General features: G+C 34.6%; 1 protein-coding gene across 4 annotated transcripts in view; it reads left to right on the top strand.

The window, feature by feature from the left end:
• Positions 1-19,954, top strand: part of LOC106081582 (ras guanine nucleotide exchange factor R) — a 153,255-nt gene that overhangs the window by 115,923 nt on the left and 17,378 nt on the right. For all 4 annotated transcript variants that reach the window (XM_059363642.1, XM_059363643.1, XM_059363644.1 and 1 more), the window contains 3 exons: positions 4,947-5,585; positions 9,292-9,426; positions 11,108-11,245. In XM_059363642.1, the coding sequence (XP_059219625.1) occupies positions 4,947-5,585; positions 9,292-9,426; positions 11,108-11,245 (912 nt within the window). The remainder of the gene's footprint in view (positions 1-4,946; positions 5,586-9,291; positions 9,427-11,107; positions 11,246-19,954) is intronic.

Consider the following 19,954-nt stretch of genomic DNA (forward strand, 5'->3'; position numbering starts at 1 on the left):
GGATTTTGTAAGTAGCACGGAATTCCTAACTTATAATTTTCTTTTTAAATGTTACTTTATAGTTCTTTGAGCGCATAACAAGCCGATTACTGGCTTAGGTGTATGTCCATAGTGGCATGGGGCGAATTAATATCTGTACCCTCTTTTCAACCTAACCTAATAAGAGAGAAATAGAAAATCGAAGTTTCTCCCTTTTAAAACTCGTCCTTCAAATTCTCACTGAGATTTAGTTTTTAACGTTGATATACTTTGTTTGGTCTAAAATTAGTTAAACTTTCAATTTTATCATTAAAAACCATCTTTTCTATTTCCCTTTTACTTTGTTTTTTTCTGTACGGATTTGTTTACCATGATTTGTTTAGAAATCCGCTTTTAACCAATCGATGGCATTATCAATTGTCATTCACAATAGGTTTTTAAGGTACAGGTCATAAAAAATCGACAAAAGCATTGATGATGTTAATTTCCCATTTTTCTTCGCTCAAACTTTTAATGAACTGGGCAAAAGCGCTCTTCTATTTCTTCTACTATGTTAAATTCTTTACAAACTTGTCTACACTGCCTCTTTTAGAAATCCGCTATGAACTGTGACACCATCATAACCTGTCATTCACAATAGCCAATAAGCTTTTAATGCATGGGTTATAAATGGCCAGTGATAGCGATGGCAATTTTCAATTCCCATTTATCTTCTCATTAAACTATCAATGAATTGGGCAATACTGGTGTAAATTTACTTTTAAATTAAAAATTTTCATTTTGTTGTTTCACAGATATGTGTCAAGGTGCATTCGTATTCATCTGAGCAACTGATTAAAGCAAAGAGAGAAAAAGAGATAGTGGGGGGAGTCAACCATGTTAACATGTATACACATTTAATGCAATTGACACTCTACCACTTATCATTATAGAAAAAAAACTAAAAACAATAACAAAACATCCAACAACAAGACATCAAAACAACTTTCAACGACCCTCGTCTTTAATATGCAAATAATCTCTCGAAAATACTTGTGCGCTCTATCGTAAATTATAAAACATTAATTATGCTTTGCAAAGTTCAGCGTTTTTATTTCGGTTCAGCAAGAACTGCAGGCAAAAAAAGAAATATAAAAAGTTTATGGAAATCACGAGTCTGCCTGCAATGGCATGTGCTACGTACTCTCTGCATTCGTATTCGCATTCAAACTTCAGTGTTCGCAAATATTCAAACATATGTATGTATGTATGTACATGCATTTGAATGCAGATGTTTGTTCGTGCGTTCGTCTATACATCATACTGTGTGAGCCTAGCTTTTTATCTATGCATGTTGATGGTGTAGTTGTTGTATTAGACCATATTGGTGTTTAATGTCCCTATAAAAATAAGAAAAAATTGTTTAGCTGCCGAAGACTGAAAGGGCTTTTGCCAATGGAGGTGACGGTAGATATGAGACTGAGGATGCCTTTCTCAATATTTAAACTCAAATTAAATATTTTTTAGGTTAAAAATTTTAAATATTTACAAATTTTCTTACAATGAATTGATGTCTTTCAAAGCGACTCATTTTTATTAATATTTTTTTTTACTAATATTTTTTTTTTACTTTTAATTATTTTCATATTTTTCGAAGTTAAAATAGTTGGGATAGTTGGAATTATGGATAGGGATGGGGATAGTAGGAACTATTTTAAGACTTCTAAATTAAACATTTTTTAACATTGGCATAGTCCAAACAAGATAATTAAATGAAAGTATCCACCTTAGTGTACCTTAGAAATCATGCTGCCCCATACCTCACATATAGTCTATTGTACTCGCATATCAGTATGCATAGTCATGGACAAAAGTTTAGAATAATTTATTATATCAATTTTCCAACTATTTTTTAGGTGTATTTCTGTCATTATTACATGTTCAGTTCGTTGCCATGTATCGGCAATGGAAAACCCGTCGCTTTTAGAAGTTACCAAGCAAATGCCTTTCTGTGTTTATCTTAACAAGATGAGGAGAGCGGGGGTTGTTTTTGTCAATGCCGTTGAATTAAGTACTGTGTCTAAACCAATTCTGCGGATTCAGTGCATGTACTGGAGCCTAAGATTATTAACGACTCATAATAAAATAGAAAATAAAAATCACGAGACTTTTTTGTTTTTTTTTGTCTGGGTTTTTGTGGTTGTATGACTTGCTTTGCACACTCCGTTGCCCGATATTTGACAACTTGTCTTGGCCTGACTTGACTGACTGCGTATATCTGTAGATCTAGACTAATAATATGTGAGACTGGTTTACTTATAGAGATAAGATTATCACCACTGCCATTCTCCATTTGGCCTGTTGGTGGTAAAACTTATCTGCAAGCAGACGCAGGGCCGTAAAACTCATTCGTGCATGGGCTGGTGTTAAATTTCTCTGAATAACTTCTTACATTCTCCTCTTCAGTGCAAGGGATTAGAAAATGCCACAAAGAAGTTTCTCCATGCTTCAATCATTCAGGTGTTAGCGGGGGAAGTGTTCTATTGTTTGGAAATTCCCAAAAAATGGAAAAAACAAAATTGGAATTTGGTGTCTTTGAAATAGGAATCGACATTGCCTTTGTGCTCCATGGAAAATTCAGCCGGCACATATTTATATTTGAAATAAACCTAAAGTCTCTATTGTTATAGTAGGTCGTTTGCCTTTTGAAGTTTATTTTGCGATGGCAACAAACCAATCTGCTACAATGAAGTTATTAAGGTCAAACCAACAACAGATGCTGCGCGTTGCTCAGTTGAGTTGTAGACGGGCGTGACAACTGCTCCCAAAGGCTATGAGTAGCTGTGGACACCTCCATAGGAAACAATGGCACACAACAGCATAAGTGGAGCAAATCATTTGGTGGCGTTTCGTTCCATTGGCTTTTACACCTCGCCACCAATCAAGTGCCATTTGTCTCATCGCATGTGTAGCTGCCACCCATAGGCGTAGTAGGGAAAATTGTATGGGAGAGGTTAAAGTTCTGATCACACATTTTAAACAGGTAAAAGCGAGCTAATTTCGGTTGTGTTGAATCTTGAGAATCCCTCACCATGCATTTTACCAACCAAATATCTGCCAAAACAGGCTAAAATTTAACCTTCTATGGACCGTAGATGTGGACAATACTTACCTTAATGTTGCATGTTGAAAGTCATAAAAGAAAAAAAAACTACTCGAAAGTTTGGGGTATATTGGTTTAGACCAATTTGGAAAATACTTACCCTAATGTTGCATGTTGAAAGTTATAACAGAAAAAAAACACTTACACTATCCCTAATTGTTGTCCGATTTGGTTGAAATTTTAGCCAAGTCGGACAACAGTTGCGATTTCCAGGGGCACAAGACGTCAACTCGGAAGATAGGTTTAAATGGGAGTTATATCATATTACAGACCGTTTTAAACCATACTTGAATAACAATTGTGGCTTCCAGGGTCTCAAGAAATCAAGTGGAAGGACCACTTTATATTGCTTCTACATTTATCCAAATCTCCCAATGACCAACATCATAAGAAGTAAATGCAAATTGCAAATTTTTGCTCATGAACAGGGGCAAACTTCTCACATGTCAATAAATGGTGTCCGATTAAAGTTTAAGCTCAATGATAAGGGGCCTCATTTTATAGCCGAGTCCGAACGGAGTGCCGCAGTGCCACACCTCTTCAAGTTTTTACATGGCTGTCATACCAAATAGTACAGTACATCACAAATGTCGAGGGGATAACCACCGCTGAAAATATTTTCAGCATTTTAATCCAGGCGTTCAGCGTCATCATAAGAAGTATCTCTTAAAAATTTCGGGCTGCTAGCTTTAAGTGTTCTACGGCTCTGTTGATTTCCACAGACGGACGGACAGTCTTCTACGGCTTCTAGAGGTTTCCAAATTTGGCATATTTGGCAGAAATTTTGTACGTAAAGAATACATCTGCCATTCAACTAAGTTCATCTGCGAAAATATTTAGCAGAATCCTAGGTGGTGGGTTAACAAAATTCGGCCTTGCCGAACCTAGCGCGATTTTAGTTGTTTAATTTTTCATTAAAGTTTTTTTTTTTAATTTCTTATAAAAATTATTGCCCCTAAATTTAAGGTGAACTATCTCCCCTCACCTTATATCTGTCATATTCCTACGCCAATGGTTTCTACTGTAATTGGTTTGTTTACCCATTCTTTCATTCACCAGTCTTTGTGTGCTATGGCTGTGTTAAATATGGGTAGGCTGGTGGCGACTGGCTACTGGAATATTTTGTTACCGTTCTTTGAATTTAAAGTATGTCTTTATGTCAATCTAGATTTTTGAAGAATTTAGGAAAATGTGTCGAATTAAGGTACTCGTAAGAGTGTAACTGAATCATGTGGGCACTTCGCTTTAAGTAAGCGTAGATGCCAAAGTCCAAGATTGTGCGAGTATCTTGCGCTATGTTTTGAAATTTGTCCATGACATAAGTGACATAAAACCCAAAGTCTTTAAGATACAAAAAGATAATATGCTTCTAATGGCTTGCTGTTCATTTATCTTCCCAAATCTTCCATCAATAATCTTCTCAAATTTCCCTCTCTGTATTTTGTTTTGTATTGTTGACAGCAGAAGACAAGATTTTCATGGCCTAAAGAAAAAGAAAGCGAAATTTCTTGGCGACCTCTTAATTAGTAATTTAACTTATAGATGCCTGCTGGGTGGGCTGCACCCTATAATTTTCAAGGCAATTAATGATGGCATCACAACTTAAATGATAGATTATTCAATATTCTTTGTATGAGTTTTCAGATCATTATCGTCGTTTTCGTCTCAATAACAAACTTGTTGTTAAAAGTTGCTATAGACAAGACCACTATGGCCATCTAAGTGTGCATTAGCCGTTTTGCATTTGAACTTTAGATTGATTAATTATTTGAACATTTCAATCTAATTGGTATTTTTTCCGTTTGGATTTGTCTTTTTTTTTCAGATTTCAAAACTCAAGAATATTGAGCTGATAAATAACACAAAAAATGTCACAACGAATCTCCAGAGATCAACTAAAATACTCACAACCAGAGATAATGATAAGAATGCTGATGATCATAATGATGAAAATGCAACTATTCGTGCTCCCAATCTTTGCACATCCCTGAAATCCATTCATCAACAACTAAAAGCACTTGACATACCTGAAGTACACAACGATTGCATGAATCTGTTAAATGAAAATGGACAATTTGCCACGTTACTTACAACCACCAAAGTTACATCGAACAACAAAAACACTCACCCATCCGCCACAACCATCAACAACACCACCATTGACAACCTCATCACGCCACCATCTCCAGCAACAATGTCAGCGAATGGTGTAAATATTGGAAATGGCAAGATGACAGCACCTGCTGCAATAGCCCATGATGTCAGCACTCATCGTTTGGAGGAACATCATCTAAGCCAAGAACTGACACAACATTTGAATACCAAGGCCATAGAAGAAGCTAAGCAAACGGATTTGCATAATCATAGTCACTCGGACTCTGACTCAGCATTGTCCTCAGCTCCGCCCAGTATAAGTCCCCAGCCTCCGGCCAATGGTGTGGAGCCAACGGATATTTGGCAAACGGTAAGCAAATAACTTTAGCATACTAAATGATATGGATAATAAATACAACTCTGTGGCAAACTCTCTAAATGATCTTAACGCTCCCTTCGTTATGACACTGGTTTTGTCTCCTAAGGAAAATACAAAATTTCTAACAGGCATTCTGTCATTTATTCACGATCTCTCTCTCTCTCTCGCCAGGTTAGATGAAATTGCTCAATTAGTCATATTAGGATGTGTCATCTAAATGTTTATACCCACCAACATAGGATGGGAGTATACTAATCTATTCATTCCGTTTTGTAACGCCTCGAAATATTGATCTGGGACCCAATAAAGTATATATATTCTCGATCGTCTCGATATTCTTATTCGATCTAGCCATGTCCGTACGTCTGTCGAAATCACGATAGCGGTCGAACGCGTAAAGCCAGCCGTTTGAAATTTTGCACAGATACTTAATATTGATGTAGGTCGTTGGGAATTGCAAAGCCGTCATATCGGTTCAGATTTGGATATAGACCCCATATAAACCGAACTCCCGATTTGACTTCTTGAGCCCCTGGAAGCCGCAATTTTTGTCTGATTTAGCTGAAGATTTGCACGTAGTGTTCCGTTATGACTTTTAACAAGTGTGCCAACCGAATCGGCCTTTATCCTGATATAGCTCCCATATAAACCGATCTCCCGATTTGACTTCTTAAGCCCTTACAAGCAGCAATTTTTAAGGTCCGAATCGACCTATAACCTAATATAGCTCCCATATAAACCGATATTCCTATTTGACTTCTTGAGCCCTTATCTAAAACACTCTTTTGGTTAAGAAAAAGTTTTGTTTCTTAAGTCTTTTGTATATTCCGTTACTGACTCTCTCTCACTCACGAAATGTAGCAAACAGGGCTGCCAGCCTTGCAGATTTTTCGACATTTGGCATTTTTAACTTCAAAAAAATTACAAAGTTCCGATTTTCAGATTTTTGCTCTAAAAATGACAGGGTTTTTAAAATGATGAATTTTTGAAGTCACTACCAAATTATCGATGGAAAAATTGATAGTATCGATAGTTTTTAGCACTTTTTTCCAGCTCTATTACCCAAGGTCCCATTTTGTCGTCCCATTTTCAATACAATTCTAGTGCATTGTAAAATTTTAAGACAACCAATGTCCGTTCATCTGCCTTCAACAATGAAGATATTAAGCTGTACCTTGGCATAGTTTTCGATGCCAATCTTCGAATTCAAATTGCCTATGGCAAAAAAAATACTGTTGTTGTTGTTACAACACAATGCTATAACAACAACAGTTTCCTTGTGAAAGGAAATTGGAATTCGAAGATTGGTTTTATCTTTGTATAGCCCCCGCATTAACAGATTTAATTTCCTTAGCTCATAAAGCGCATATTTTTTATTCGATTTGGCTAAAATTTTGTGGAGAGTTTTATACCCCTCAACATTCATGCCAATATGGTCAAAATTGGACCATGTTAGTTTTTAGTTGCCATAAAGTCTTATATCACGAAAAAACTTCTTGCTGATTTAAACCCTTTTTGAACCGAAATTTTAAATTTTTTGAAATTTGTAACAATGAATGGTATAATACCCCTTGTTAATCTTGCTATTTGAAACTCCAAATCGGGAGAAAACATTTTCCAATTAGTCTTCTTAAGCTCACCAAAACTGTGCTTTTTATTCCACATAATTGTGAGCGTTTGTTCATTTTGAATGAAAGTTAAGATTTTTTGCGATTTTTTTTTAAATTGATGTGATTTGTTTTTCTTTAGAATCATGTGGAAGCCCTATTACTAGGTTTAATGGGAGGGGGTAATTAGTCATATAAGGATGTGTCATGATTAATTACATATAAAAAAACAATTTGGATTGTACAAAAAGCTTTGTAGGTGGCGCTTGTAGGTATAGATAAATTAGGGTTATCTAAGTTAATAACGCAAGCAGAATTTTGCTCTCAAACTTATTGCTTTAATCCAAAAACATACAATATGTAAAGATTTGGCATGTGGAAAATTTGATTAGAGACAATTTAGAATGCATAAATGGCATTATATTCTTAGGGATGGAACAATAACAAATATTCTTTAAATTTAATCGATAAAAATATTTATAAAAGGATACATGGATGCAAAAGTATATTTTTTTAAAGTAATTTTTAGCAAAATCGCTGAAAAAGATTTCTCAAATTTATACTAACGACATCTGTTGAAGACTACGTGCAACTAAAAAAATACCTGAATATTAAAGCCAATTTTTACTAATGGCATATGCCATCCAAAAGTCGCAATTCAACATCATTGTTAATACTTCAAATCTAGGGTTTGGCAAATCTTTTTCTCAGGTACTTTCTTAGATAAATTATATACATATGAAGAATTTGAACTTCGCACATAGACTGGTTGGTGGCGATTATGAATGTAGATAAATAAGAATTATCTAAGAACATGCTGCGAGCAGAATTCCGCTTTCATTGTCATTTCCATTTATTAAATATGCATTTTTTCCTTTCCCGTGAAGGAATCTATGACGTAATGCAAGTAAATAGGCTTTCGGCAGTATTAGCTTCCAATATGTGTATATTTCTTTGTTCTATTTCACTTCTTTTTGCTGTTAATTAGATTTTTTTAATTTTATCAGCAGAGCTACTTGCTTTGAAGAAAAATAAAATAATTACCGACACCTATAAGCTTAACATTTGCTGTACAATTTTGAGAGCGCGAAAATTTCTCTGTTATTTCAATCCTCTTTACACTTTCTTCATTAAAACAAGAGTTTTGTTTCTTAAGTCTTTTGTGTTTTGCACTATATTCGCTCCATCTCTCTTTCTCTACCTCTCTCTTCAAATTTATTGGGTTTAATGGGTTGGCTTAATAAGTCATATTAAGATATGCCACCTATTTTAATAAATACTGCCAACCTCAAATATATTTTAGTCCATCTCAACTTGTGATTGGCAACATTTGTAATACAATTAAGTGGCATTTTAATGAAATACAATACATTGACCCTTATTATTCCATAGGTTTGTGTCTTAAATATTTTGTTTCTTATCAACCCAAAGCTAGGGATAAATCCCATAATAGTAGCTTAACTTGTTTTGTCATTTTTCAACAAATATTTAATTTCACTTTTTCTCTCTTCTGTCCACCATAAATCAAAGCATCCAAAAATTCAAAGATCTGCAACAGCTTGGACACAATGCCATGCAGTTTGTAGTAATGCGATTGGTGACTCTGCACTTTGAACACGACACTAGGCATGTCTGGCTCAATGACACATATTTATAAACTGCAGCCCAAGCAGCAGTTGGCATGACTATTGGCGCACTTCACTATGCACGAATTGAAAAAAAAAACAACAGAAAAAAATCTCACGACTGGCGGAGCAAACAATGAACTTCAAAAACTTGATTAGCCGATGAAATATTTGAATATTCAAGAATTTCATTTTTTTTTTTTGCACCGGCAGGTCTGGTTAAGCTAGAATTTAAAATAATCATGACCTTCATCTTTGCATCACGTTCAGCAAATCCTAGAGGGGGGTTTCGATTTATCTTCTCTTGCCAAAGGACTATGGGAATAGTGCTTAAGTATGAGATATGTGAGGCATTTTTTGCAATTTTTACTTAAATGCCATAGTTAAACGAAATAGAGGAAATATAGTAGGAAATATTGAAAAATTATTTATAAAAGTGTTTTTTTTTTTATTTTTTCTTTGCAGATTCGCTGCTATAGCAGTGATATTGAGAAATTACAAAAGGAAGTCGATTCTTTGCAAAAAGAAAATGAAAAACTGCGCCAAGAACTGAATGTAGCCAAAGATCAGATCATCGATTTGGAAGGTGCAGCGCTGGAAGTAAGTAATTTTTAGATGTACTATTGCAAATTCTTGGTGAAATAAAATAATCCTTAAAGGGTGGTACTAAGTCCGAGATTGGCAATGAAAATCAAATTTACTTTTTAAAATTTTATAATAAATAATGATAGAATATCCCACTGAATAAAATTAGCATATCCTTTCTTTGCTTCAAATTTTATTATCCATAAAAAGTAATCGTTAAAACACGTATATTTGCACTGTGAAACACGATTGTAATACCATTAACGATGAAAGGATAGAAAACCAAAAATAAAACTGTTTGGAAAATCCTACCTCGAGTTACCTAGGGCGAATGGAACTACATAGTTACAATACAATTTTTTTTTCACTTCATATAAGGTGATGTTTTAGGGGAAAATTGGTTCGTCAAAAGTCATCAATTGTATATATTTCATATATTCGAACAAAACATGTTCTAAAAATTCTAAGGAGTGAGATTTTTGACGTCTTGCTGGATTTGATGATTTCCATTTTCAAAAACTACATTCATTGGGATAAACCTACTACTTTGAGGCTCTGGTCGGAATCTAACCCACAACACTCCCCTCGTAATCCACTTGCCCGCTACCAACCTGGTTGGGTACTAAGTTCATGGCTCAGAGTAAATATTTTTCATGATTACTTTTTTTAACACTACGAAAAAATAATAGAGGCGACGATAGGAAATCAGGAAGGAATGGAAGAGGTTTTCGATCGGATTCCTGAGACGACACTTAAGGTCGAGTGGGAGACACTGCTGCCAGCGGAACAGTCTTGGATTGACGGAACACTAGTATTGCCATCTGGAAGATCATGTTACACGGATAGATCAAAGGTAGAGGGCAGAGTGGGCCTAGGGGTCTACATTGAGAACCCAGGGACTTAGATCTGTTTTAGACTGCCTGATTATAATACGGTCCTGCAGGCGGTGAGGTGGTGTGTGCGGGGAAGATAATGAGACGTTGGAGCATTTCCTATGTCTTTGCCCGGCTTCGGGTCTAACAGTTACCGGCACTTAGGTGGGGGAACAATACCCGAAATGAAGCAATTAAGAATTTTGTAAGTAGCACGGAATTCCTAACTTAGATTTTCTTTTTCGAGGTTACTTTTTTAGTATTTAGAGCGCACGACAAGCCGACTACTGGCTTAGGTTTATGTTCATAGTGGCATGGGGCGGACTAAAAACCGCACCCTCTTTTCAACCTAAGATGATAAGGAAGAAATGAATGATTACATCGTTATATTATAAAAATATCTTTGCTTATAAGTGTGCCAATGGACAAAAACGCAAATTTTGCATTTAAAAATATTATTTATCGACATAAGAAGAAAGTGGAAAAACATAGATTTTTACTGTGAAATCTAAAACTAATTACTTTCTTTAAGTTAGATAAAATTTGCATATGGACTTCTGTTCAGACTTCCCACCTAAAGTTGTATTAATTTTGCATATGGACTTTTGTTCTGACTTCCGACATTTGCTATATTGTCTGTTAGTTAGATTGATGGCACAAAAACAAGCAAATGGAATATTTAACATGTTTTTAATTGTTTAATTTTGTTTTCTTTTATTTGAAATAACATATTTCACAAGATAAGTTAATAAAGCACAAAGACTTTAATTGTTTAAAAATCGATAATATCCATTTTTAAAATTTTTAATATTTTCTTATTTCAGCATAACGCCAATAATGAGAAACATCAACAATTATTGGAACGGATTAAATGCCTCGAAGAAACGGAAAATGATTTGCGGGAACAAAATGAACTATTAGAGTTTCGAATACTCGAACTGGAGGACAATGCCAGTGATAAGGTAAGTTTGTAAAAAAAATTAATTTTAAAAAATGGTCTATGAAGGCTAATACTCGCTTTGTCTTCTTACGTGAACAAGTGCCGAACTCAAAAAGCGCAGTAAAAAAAAATTGGTCCTAGTGTAATATGAAGGCAAGATTTTGTTACATTTCTTGTAATTAAGTTAAAAAATAAGGTTATTTTTGTTAAACCTTCTTAAAACTATTCCGAAAGCAGAACATTGTACCCCTAAAGAGAGAAAGAAAAAAATGTAATTAAAAAAAATGTAATTAATCATTTTTTAAAAACTTATACGTCTTGATGCAAAAGTGCGGTATATTCATAATTCACAAAAAATGGGTGTTGGCTAAAATACAATTCTTATGTTACCCTGTGTTCGTCAAAAGGCATTTTAAAAACTGCGCCTTAAACTATGATCTACATTTTGTGTTGCTATTAATTTGCATGCCATTGCGGATTTTTAAAGTGAGGCACATTGTTGCTGCTCCGGGGATGCCCTGTGTATAATAAGACATCCCCAGGCAGTATTTAACATAACACAATTTATTTATCTTATTCTATTCAATTTAAGCTACTAATCATTTTTAAAACTCCTATACTTTTTGATACAAAAGTGCGGTTCATTCATAATTCACATAATTCACAAAATTGAATAAAATTCTTATGTTACCCGGTGTTCGTCAAAAGACATTTTAAAAAGCTGCGCCTAAAACTATGTACTAAATTTGTGTTTCTATCAACTTGCGTGCTATTGTGGATTTTAAAAGTGAAGTTTATTGTTGTTACTCTGGAGGCGCCCTGTGCATAATAAGACATGCCAAGGCAATAATAACAACACAATTTAGTTATTTTTTTCGATTCAACTCAAGCTACCTGCTTGAGCAGCTTGAAATAATTTAAGGTAATACAAAACTATTAAAAAATAGAAAAAAAAAAAAATAATTCACAAAAAATGTTTCCATGTTTTTTCCATTTTTTTTTTATTTAGAAATATTGGTTAAAAGAAAATTTTCTAATCTTATTTCTCTAGATTCTTTTACAATTTTGAATATAAATATTTACCTTACAAAAAATTTTCCATAAATAAAAGGTATTTGTAGTACCCTTTCCATAGAGTTCAGAAAAAATTGAAAAACGGTTTAAATCACGAAATTAATCGATCCAAGTAATTTTTTAATTGAAACTGCTTCAATCACAAAAATGATAATACCAATTACAGGTTTTGAAAACGGTGATTGAAAACAATGTCAATTAAAAAAATTGCATATTTAATTAAAAATTGATTGAACATTTTTTAAGTTTCTAATTAATTTTTTTATTGATCCAGTTAAAAAAATGATAAAAATTTCCTTAATATCCAATTAACTTTTCAATTGGATCAATTAAAAATTTTATTGAAAATATGCAAATGTTATATTAAAAATGTTGCGAAGTGAGCGCTGTATAATGCGCACACTAAATTTTGATGCAACATGGTTCACATATGTAAAACTCCTGGATTACGATTTTGAGTTTTATGTATGGGTCCATGATCACTCCTTAAATTGCAATTGAAAGTATTGTTTCCCAAATTATAAAATAAAAAATAGCGAGGCGCGTAAAGGTCTAGCTACCGACATAGACTAACAGTTGGTTTGGCTTTGATACCCTTTCCATTGCGAAAGAGTTGTTTTGGTACCTTTCCACAGGAAAAGGGTAGTTTTGGTACCCTTCTCATAGGGAAAGGATGGTTTTGGTACCCTTTCTATTTTTATAACTTTTTCATTGGCAAATGTAAATTTTACTACCCTTTCTATTGGGATAAAAATTCTTTCGATACCCTTTCTATTTTCAAAAGGTAATTTTAATACCCTCTTCATTGGGAAGGGTTCTTTCATTAAGGATTTTCCAAGAAAGGGTAGTATTAGAAATTTTGCTTTGAGGAAAAGGGGCTTTAGTTCATTTTCGTCGAGAAAAAGTGGCTGTAGAACATTTTTCCTTGGGGGTAAGTGTTAAATTATCTTTCGAAAAAGGGCGGTTTTCAACACTTTACTTTGAGGAAGTATAAACCTACACATCCCCAACTCTTTTGTCCTGAACTATATCGTTCATTTATTTATCTCCTAATTATAGCTACATGCATACAAATAACTTTTTTAGTATTCATATAATAATAGCCCGTGTGGTCGGACACATAATATTTCAAAACTCTCAAGTATCACATATCATTGCAGATTTTACCAAAAATCCATACATGGATGAGGCTTCCATGTTGTCATGTTTACTTGAATTTGCCGTTAATTTCAACTTATCTCACTCCATCAAGTATTCATATGAAACAATCGTTCTTCATTCGAAGACTGTTGTTTTCTGTAACGTAACAGACATCTATTGAGTCATAATCCAGTCTAGATACACTCTCGACTCGGCACACTCTTACTTCGAGCAACTTGTCTCCGTTGACATATTGCTGGATTTATGATCTTGGCAAACCTTGTTTTTGTGCCAATCGATAACAACCCCTTGGCACATAATCAGGTTTCCCTTCCCCTAATGTCAGCAAAAAAAAAAAAAAAAAAACGGCAAGTATTAAATGACAATTGACATTTGTTGGCTTGATCTGAGTTGGCTTGGCTTAATTAAGAAATATGCCTTTGATGCTGATGGTGCTGCTGCATGTAGTACCTAACCACAGTTGGCTGTATTACTTGTACTTAACCTTCGACCTTTTGCTCTTAGAGCTAACACAGAGTTTCTGTTATTGGCCAAATTCAAATAAAACAGTTTAATCACGTTTTCGACTCATTAAAGAGAGAAGAGCAAAAAGAAAAATCCCAATGCTGCTTTCAAGTCACCAAGAGATTTTCTCTGCCTTCAGTAAGACATGCAAATCTTGGTCGCACACCCGCCAAATAAAAAAAAAATAGTAAAAATTTAGAAAAACGTGACTTCTAATAAAACCATCATTATCATGATAATGATCATGATGACGATGATCACCAGGCATTAATAATGGTTGGCAATATTGAGGAATATGTTTCGATTAGATTATGAATATGCAGCCACAGCTACGAATTGATGAAGTGAGCGAGTGCCATAGTTTGAGAGAGAGAGAGAGAGAGCATGAGAGATTGGTACATGACAGTGCTTTGTGGTAGTTGTTCAATGTTTGTGTCTTAAGTCTTTTGTTTTCTTTTTTTCTGTTGTGCATCAACTCATTCACATGTAATTCCATTGTTGTTTTTATTATTCTCTGTCACTCTGACATATATTTTATGCAATATTTATAGGTTGTTACAGAACCCTAAACGTTTGTCTAATTTATTATTCATTTATGAATATGGTCTTAAGATTTTAATCAATTACATGGCTGATTGTGTGAAATAACTCGGAAGGCTTTTGTTGTGAGTGTTGTTACCAAACACAAACACACACACACATACACATATATTACGATTGTTTTGAATTGAATTAGAATAATTTAATTGTACGATAATTATTTACCCACGCGATGAAATTAAATGTGCTAAGTAAGTATTATGACCATTTACGGTAAAAACATTTTGGCCGCGCATATTTTTGTTAAAAAAAAATGTTGCCATAAAACTACAAGAGGTTTATTTTGATATGAAGATGAAAATATACAAACAACATAAAAAACACTTCTTTGAAGTGTAAAATACTAAAATTAAGATTTGAAAAAGGTTTATTTGACAGATTTCCTTTATAGAACTGTAGAACAAACCTATTTTAGGTTTTGTGAATAAGGCCGTAAGAATTTATTTCAGTTTTTATTAGAACGCATTTTAGAGCAGAAAAAAATAATAGGTTATCGAGTAGGACAATATTGGTATCAAATGAAAGGTATTTGGAAGTAGAATACGATACTTTTATAAAAATTTGGGGTCAACTTCGAGGGGCAATAAATCCGCTTTTTATTTGATAAAGACCCTAAATTGGAAGACCGGTCTATATGACAGCTTTATATAAATATAGTCTGACCTGAATCATAATCTGTTCGGAAGACGGGAGGTTTAATACAAGTCTCTCTGTCAAATTGGATTATAAATGTATCTTTTAAGGGATTTATACACTATGCCGACGGATCAGTCTATATGGCAGCCATGTTTGGGTCGGATGTAGGGAGGCTTAAAACAACTCACTATTGCAAAAAGCTTTAATGGGCTACAGACCCTTAATCGGCAGCTGTATCTAGATAGAATCCGATCAGAACCCTATTTGAGTCGGATCTAGGCAGGCTTAAAACAACCCTGTGATTCAAGTTTCAGCGAAATCGGGTAATAAATGCAGCATTTATAGGTTTCAGACACTTAATCGGCAGATCGGTCAATATGGCAGCTATATACAAATATGGTCCGATTTGACCCGCTCAAGAACTTAACCTGTGTTCAGCTAAAAGAAGTATCTGGGCCAAATTTTAGCTCCATATCTCAATTTTTGAAGGTTGCAGCGTGATTCCAACAGACAGACGGACAAACACACGGACGTCGTTAAGCCGCCTTTGAATTTTACAACGATCCAAAATATATATACCTTGTAGGTTCGGAAATGTATATTTCGATGTGTTGCAAACGGATTGACTGAATGAATATACCCCCTATCCTATAGTGGTGGGTATAAAAATATGACCAATAGTAAAAGGTTCAGTGTGAACATAGGGCATCAACAAGCTCTCTCCATCTAACTCTATCGTTGGCCAAAACCTTGCCTTGATTCTACGATATATGGATTGATTACAACTCTCTTTTCGTACAGCGGATCCATGTGTTTCTCGATCGTCCTTTTCTTGGCTGTCCTGACGGATTCCAGTCTAGCACATTTTTCGCGGTCGGCGTGTGATATGACCCAACCAGGAGCTCAATTCTCTTTCTATGAAAACATAACATTAAAATCTTTTTTCGTTTCCATAGTATTTCTGATTCATGTTTTGGGTAAACAAAAACCCAAAAAGACATTTTCTCAGGATGTTTTCATATGAAAACAAAAATTAAAATATTTTTTTCATTTCATGTTTTCGTAGGAAGAGAATTGAGCCCGAGTTTCATTTTCTCTCCCGGTTTTCTACATCAACAGGGGAAGTGTTTCTTCTTATTTGCAATTCTTCACTCGAAATATGGTTTGGCAAGAAAAATTTGGCGATTTAGAAGAACTTGGATTTTGCTGGAAGTCGCTTGTGTCAAGCTCCAAGTTGTACAGCCATACAGATTTTACACTACTATTGTATATTTGTAATATATGTGATGTCACTGCATCTCCAAACTTTGTTGAATTCAAGAAAGGCACTTCTAGCGGATGTCAGCTTCTGGTCCTCTGTCCTTAGTGATTTTGTTGCCAAGACAGGAAACATCTTCAATGATACATGGCCGTTTATAATGAGCGGTGCCAGATTATTTGTTCCTATCCTCATCAATTTGGTCTTAGTTATGTTTATTTTCACGCCTTCGTTGGCCGCGTTTTCATTCAAGCGTTCCAATTTTGCCTTTATGTGCTCAAAGCAATGCGCAAAAAGGCACTTGTTATCCGCGTAGACGATGTCTCCAAGTTAGTCGAATGCCATACGGTGCCTCAGCGTTTCTTTGGCTCTAAGACGGAATCTAGTAAAATTAAAAAGTGCATCGGCTGCTTCCTTGCTTTATCGATCCCGAAAGGACGGCTCGCTTTTCCATTGAATCGGTCTGAAACTTCAGCATTCCTATACAGCTCCTTAATTAGCATTGCGATCTTTTCTGGGATGTCCATATTCAACAGCCTGCTAGAGCTTCGCGAAACATTTTCAAAATCACGCTCGAAGTCGATGAATGAATGGTATAGGTGTATATTAAGTTCGGCAGACTGTTCAATGATTATAGGCAAGGAGTTGACGTGGTCAGCACAAGAACGTACTGGTCGGAAAACCAACCGCCTGTTCCTTCCGCTAACTATTGGACTATGCAATATGGTTCTTCTACGAAGGCTACTTAATAGCTAAATATACATAGGAAAGTATACTTGCGCGTATTATAGGAGAAAACGACGGCGATTTTTGGCAAAAACTAAATCACGCCTGTCATCATTGATAAAGTAGTAGGAAACTTCAATATCGAGTATCTGATCTCTCATCGTTATATTATTAAAGAATTTTTTATGTATCAATCGTACTATAAAATAATTTTAATAGTGAAAAAAATAATATCTACCATTTAAAAAAATGGTTAGGGGAAATATGAAATTAAAAACGTATTTAATGCCTTACAGTGTTATCTATCCAAAATAAATTTTACGTCAAAATCAGTGGGTGGAATATTGTTAAATTTGACACAGAAATGTTTAAATGTAAACTAAGTTTTTTCTATAAGTTTTTGTTTTCCCATTTTTGTTCATGCGATCAAGATTTTGATGAGAAAATTTACCCACACCATATACTAATGACGGTTTTGACCACCGGTGTTTATGTAATTATTAGCTTTAAAGCGTTTATTTTTACAAATTTGTTCGTTTCTGATACAAAAAAATCACAAAAGTGACCAAGTCTACAACCACGCATTTACTGCGGTTTATCTTAGTTGTTTTTCTATTCCAGTTCAATTGTTGTTGTAGCTCTATATATATTTTTATTTTATTAATAAATGCACGTGTGCTGGTATTATACGATTTGCTAGAGAACTCCAACCACTTATGAGTCATTTTTTTAGTTGCTGGCTACATCTATACGAATATAAATACTCGTATTTATATATGCTACAATGTAACCAAGTGCAGATATGCAACCATAATATCATAATGGTGCTCTCTCACCCCCCTTTGACACAGCTATAAGATTTGGCGCGCAAAATTTCTTAAAAGAATTACAGTATTTAGCATTGGCGCTTTTCCATCTCCCGTAAATATATCAACAACAAACAGCACAACAATGCCTTTTTAAGGCTCGGTTTATCCATGGCAAACGAACACTCATACACACACACATGTATGCATACATACGAAATTACCTATATCGTCTCTTTTGATTGTCTCTCTTCGCTTATGAGGTAGGTATTCCCAAACAATAAACAAGCACACGAGTGTGAGCGTATGTGGATGGATAAACACAGTTCGTTTATATGTCAACGACTAAGGCAACAACAACATCTACATACTCTCGTACAGCAAAGCAACGTGAGTGTGCCCCCACAGACAATGTGCCATATGAAATGACCCTTTTGTTGTGGGGTTGTTGTTCAAATACAAGTTGAACCAACTTCAAAATAGAGACAAAACACATTGGTTACACCACCACCCCATGCCATACAATTACATGAATGAATGAATGAGCCGAAATTAAAAGAAACAAATGTAGATAAAATTCAAATATTGCATCGAAATGTGTGTAAGTTGATATTAATATATGCAGATCTATTGCATGAGAAATTACATTGAACCTTGACACGTTGTAGTTGAGACACTGTTTTGAGCATAATTGGTCATAGTTAGGAACAATTGGTTTGTTGTAAACATTCTTTGTCAACTTTTGAATTATTAAAAAAAAATTAGATTGTCCTTTAGAGTTATTTAGGGTAAAAGAAAATAAATAGTTGAAAAAACAAAAACAAAATTTGTCTAAAAATTAAAATAGTGTTAGCACCTATAGTTGATACATAGAGTCCGGATTTTATGTAAAATCAAAGTACTCAAAGTTTTTTTTCTTTTTTTAACTTATATTAACTTGAAAACTTCAATGCCGCAAGTAAATATCCATTATACAAAAGCATTTACCAAATAGCTTAAAACAACCCTGTGATTCAAGTTTCAGCGAAATCGGGTAATAAATGCAGCATTTATGGGTTTCGGACCCTTAATCGGCAGATCGGTCAATATGGCAGCTATATACAAATATGGTCCGATTTGACCCGCTCAAGACCTTAATCTGTGTGCAGCAAAAAGAAATATCTGGGCCAAATTTTAGCTCCATATCTCAATTTTTGAAGGTTGCAGCGTGATTCCAACAGACAGACGGACAAACACACGGACATCGTTAAACCGCCTTTGAATTTTACAACGATCCAAAATATATATACCTTGTAGGTTCGGAAATGTATATTTCGATGTGTTGCAAACGGATTGACTGAATGAATATACCCCCTATCCTATGGTAAAAGGGAAAATTTCCAAATTTGCATAAAAATCCGGACTCTAGTGATAAACTCGTAATATTATTCTACGACTTTTTTGCAATCTAAAAAATCGTAAAATCACTGTGCAGTAATTTCTATAGAGTAATATCAGTGTATTGGCCAGTTGATGGTGGGAAGTTTCTTATGGATATGAATACCTTCGTAGAGGCACACTTTTCGCAACAAACTATCATTTCATTGACAATAGGCAATGAGCGCCAAAGCAAAAAAAAAGAATTATTCTTAATAGGGATTCCAATTTCAAATTTCATCAAATCCCAGAATAAGTAGTCCAATCGTCGTTAAATTCGTTCTAACCGACGATAGCCATTTCCGTCCGTTCGTCTGTATGTTTAAATCATTCTACAGTCTTCCAAATGAGGATAATTAGCTGATACTTTACACAGTTAATTTCTTTAACCAAACGTTCAATATGGAAGCTTCATATAGCTTCCACGTAAACCGATCTACCGACTGGACTTCTTAAGCTTATAAAAAAGTTTATTTGAGTTGAATGGGACCCCGACAGCAAGTACCAAAATTGGTTGAAATCGGGTCATATTTAGATATATGTATGTATG

This window comes from Stomoxys calcitrans, chromosome 2 (genome assembly GCF_963082655.1).
Source record: "Stomoxys calcitrans chromosome 2, idStoCalc2.1, whole genome shotgun sequence".
Taxonomy (NCBI): Eukaryota; Metazoa; Arthropoda; class Insecta; order Diptera; family Muscidae; genus Stomoxys; species Stomoxys calcitrans.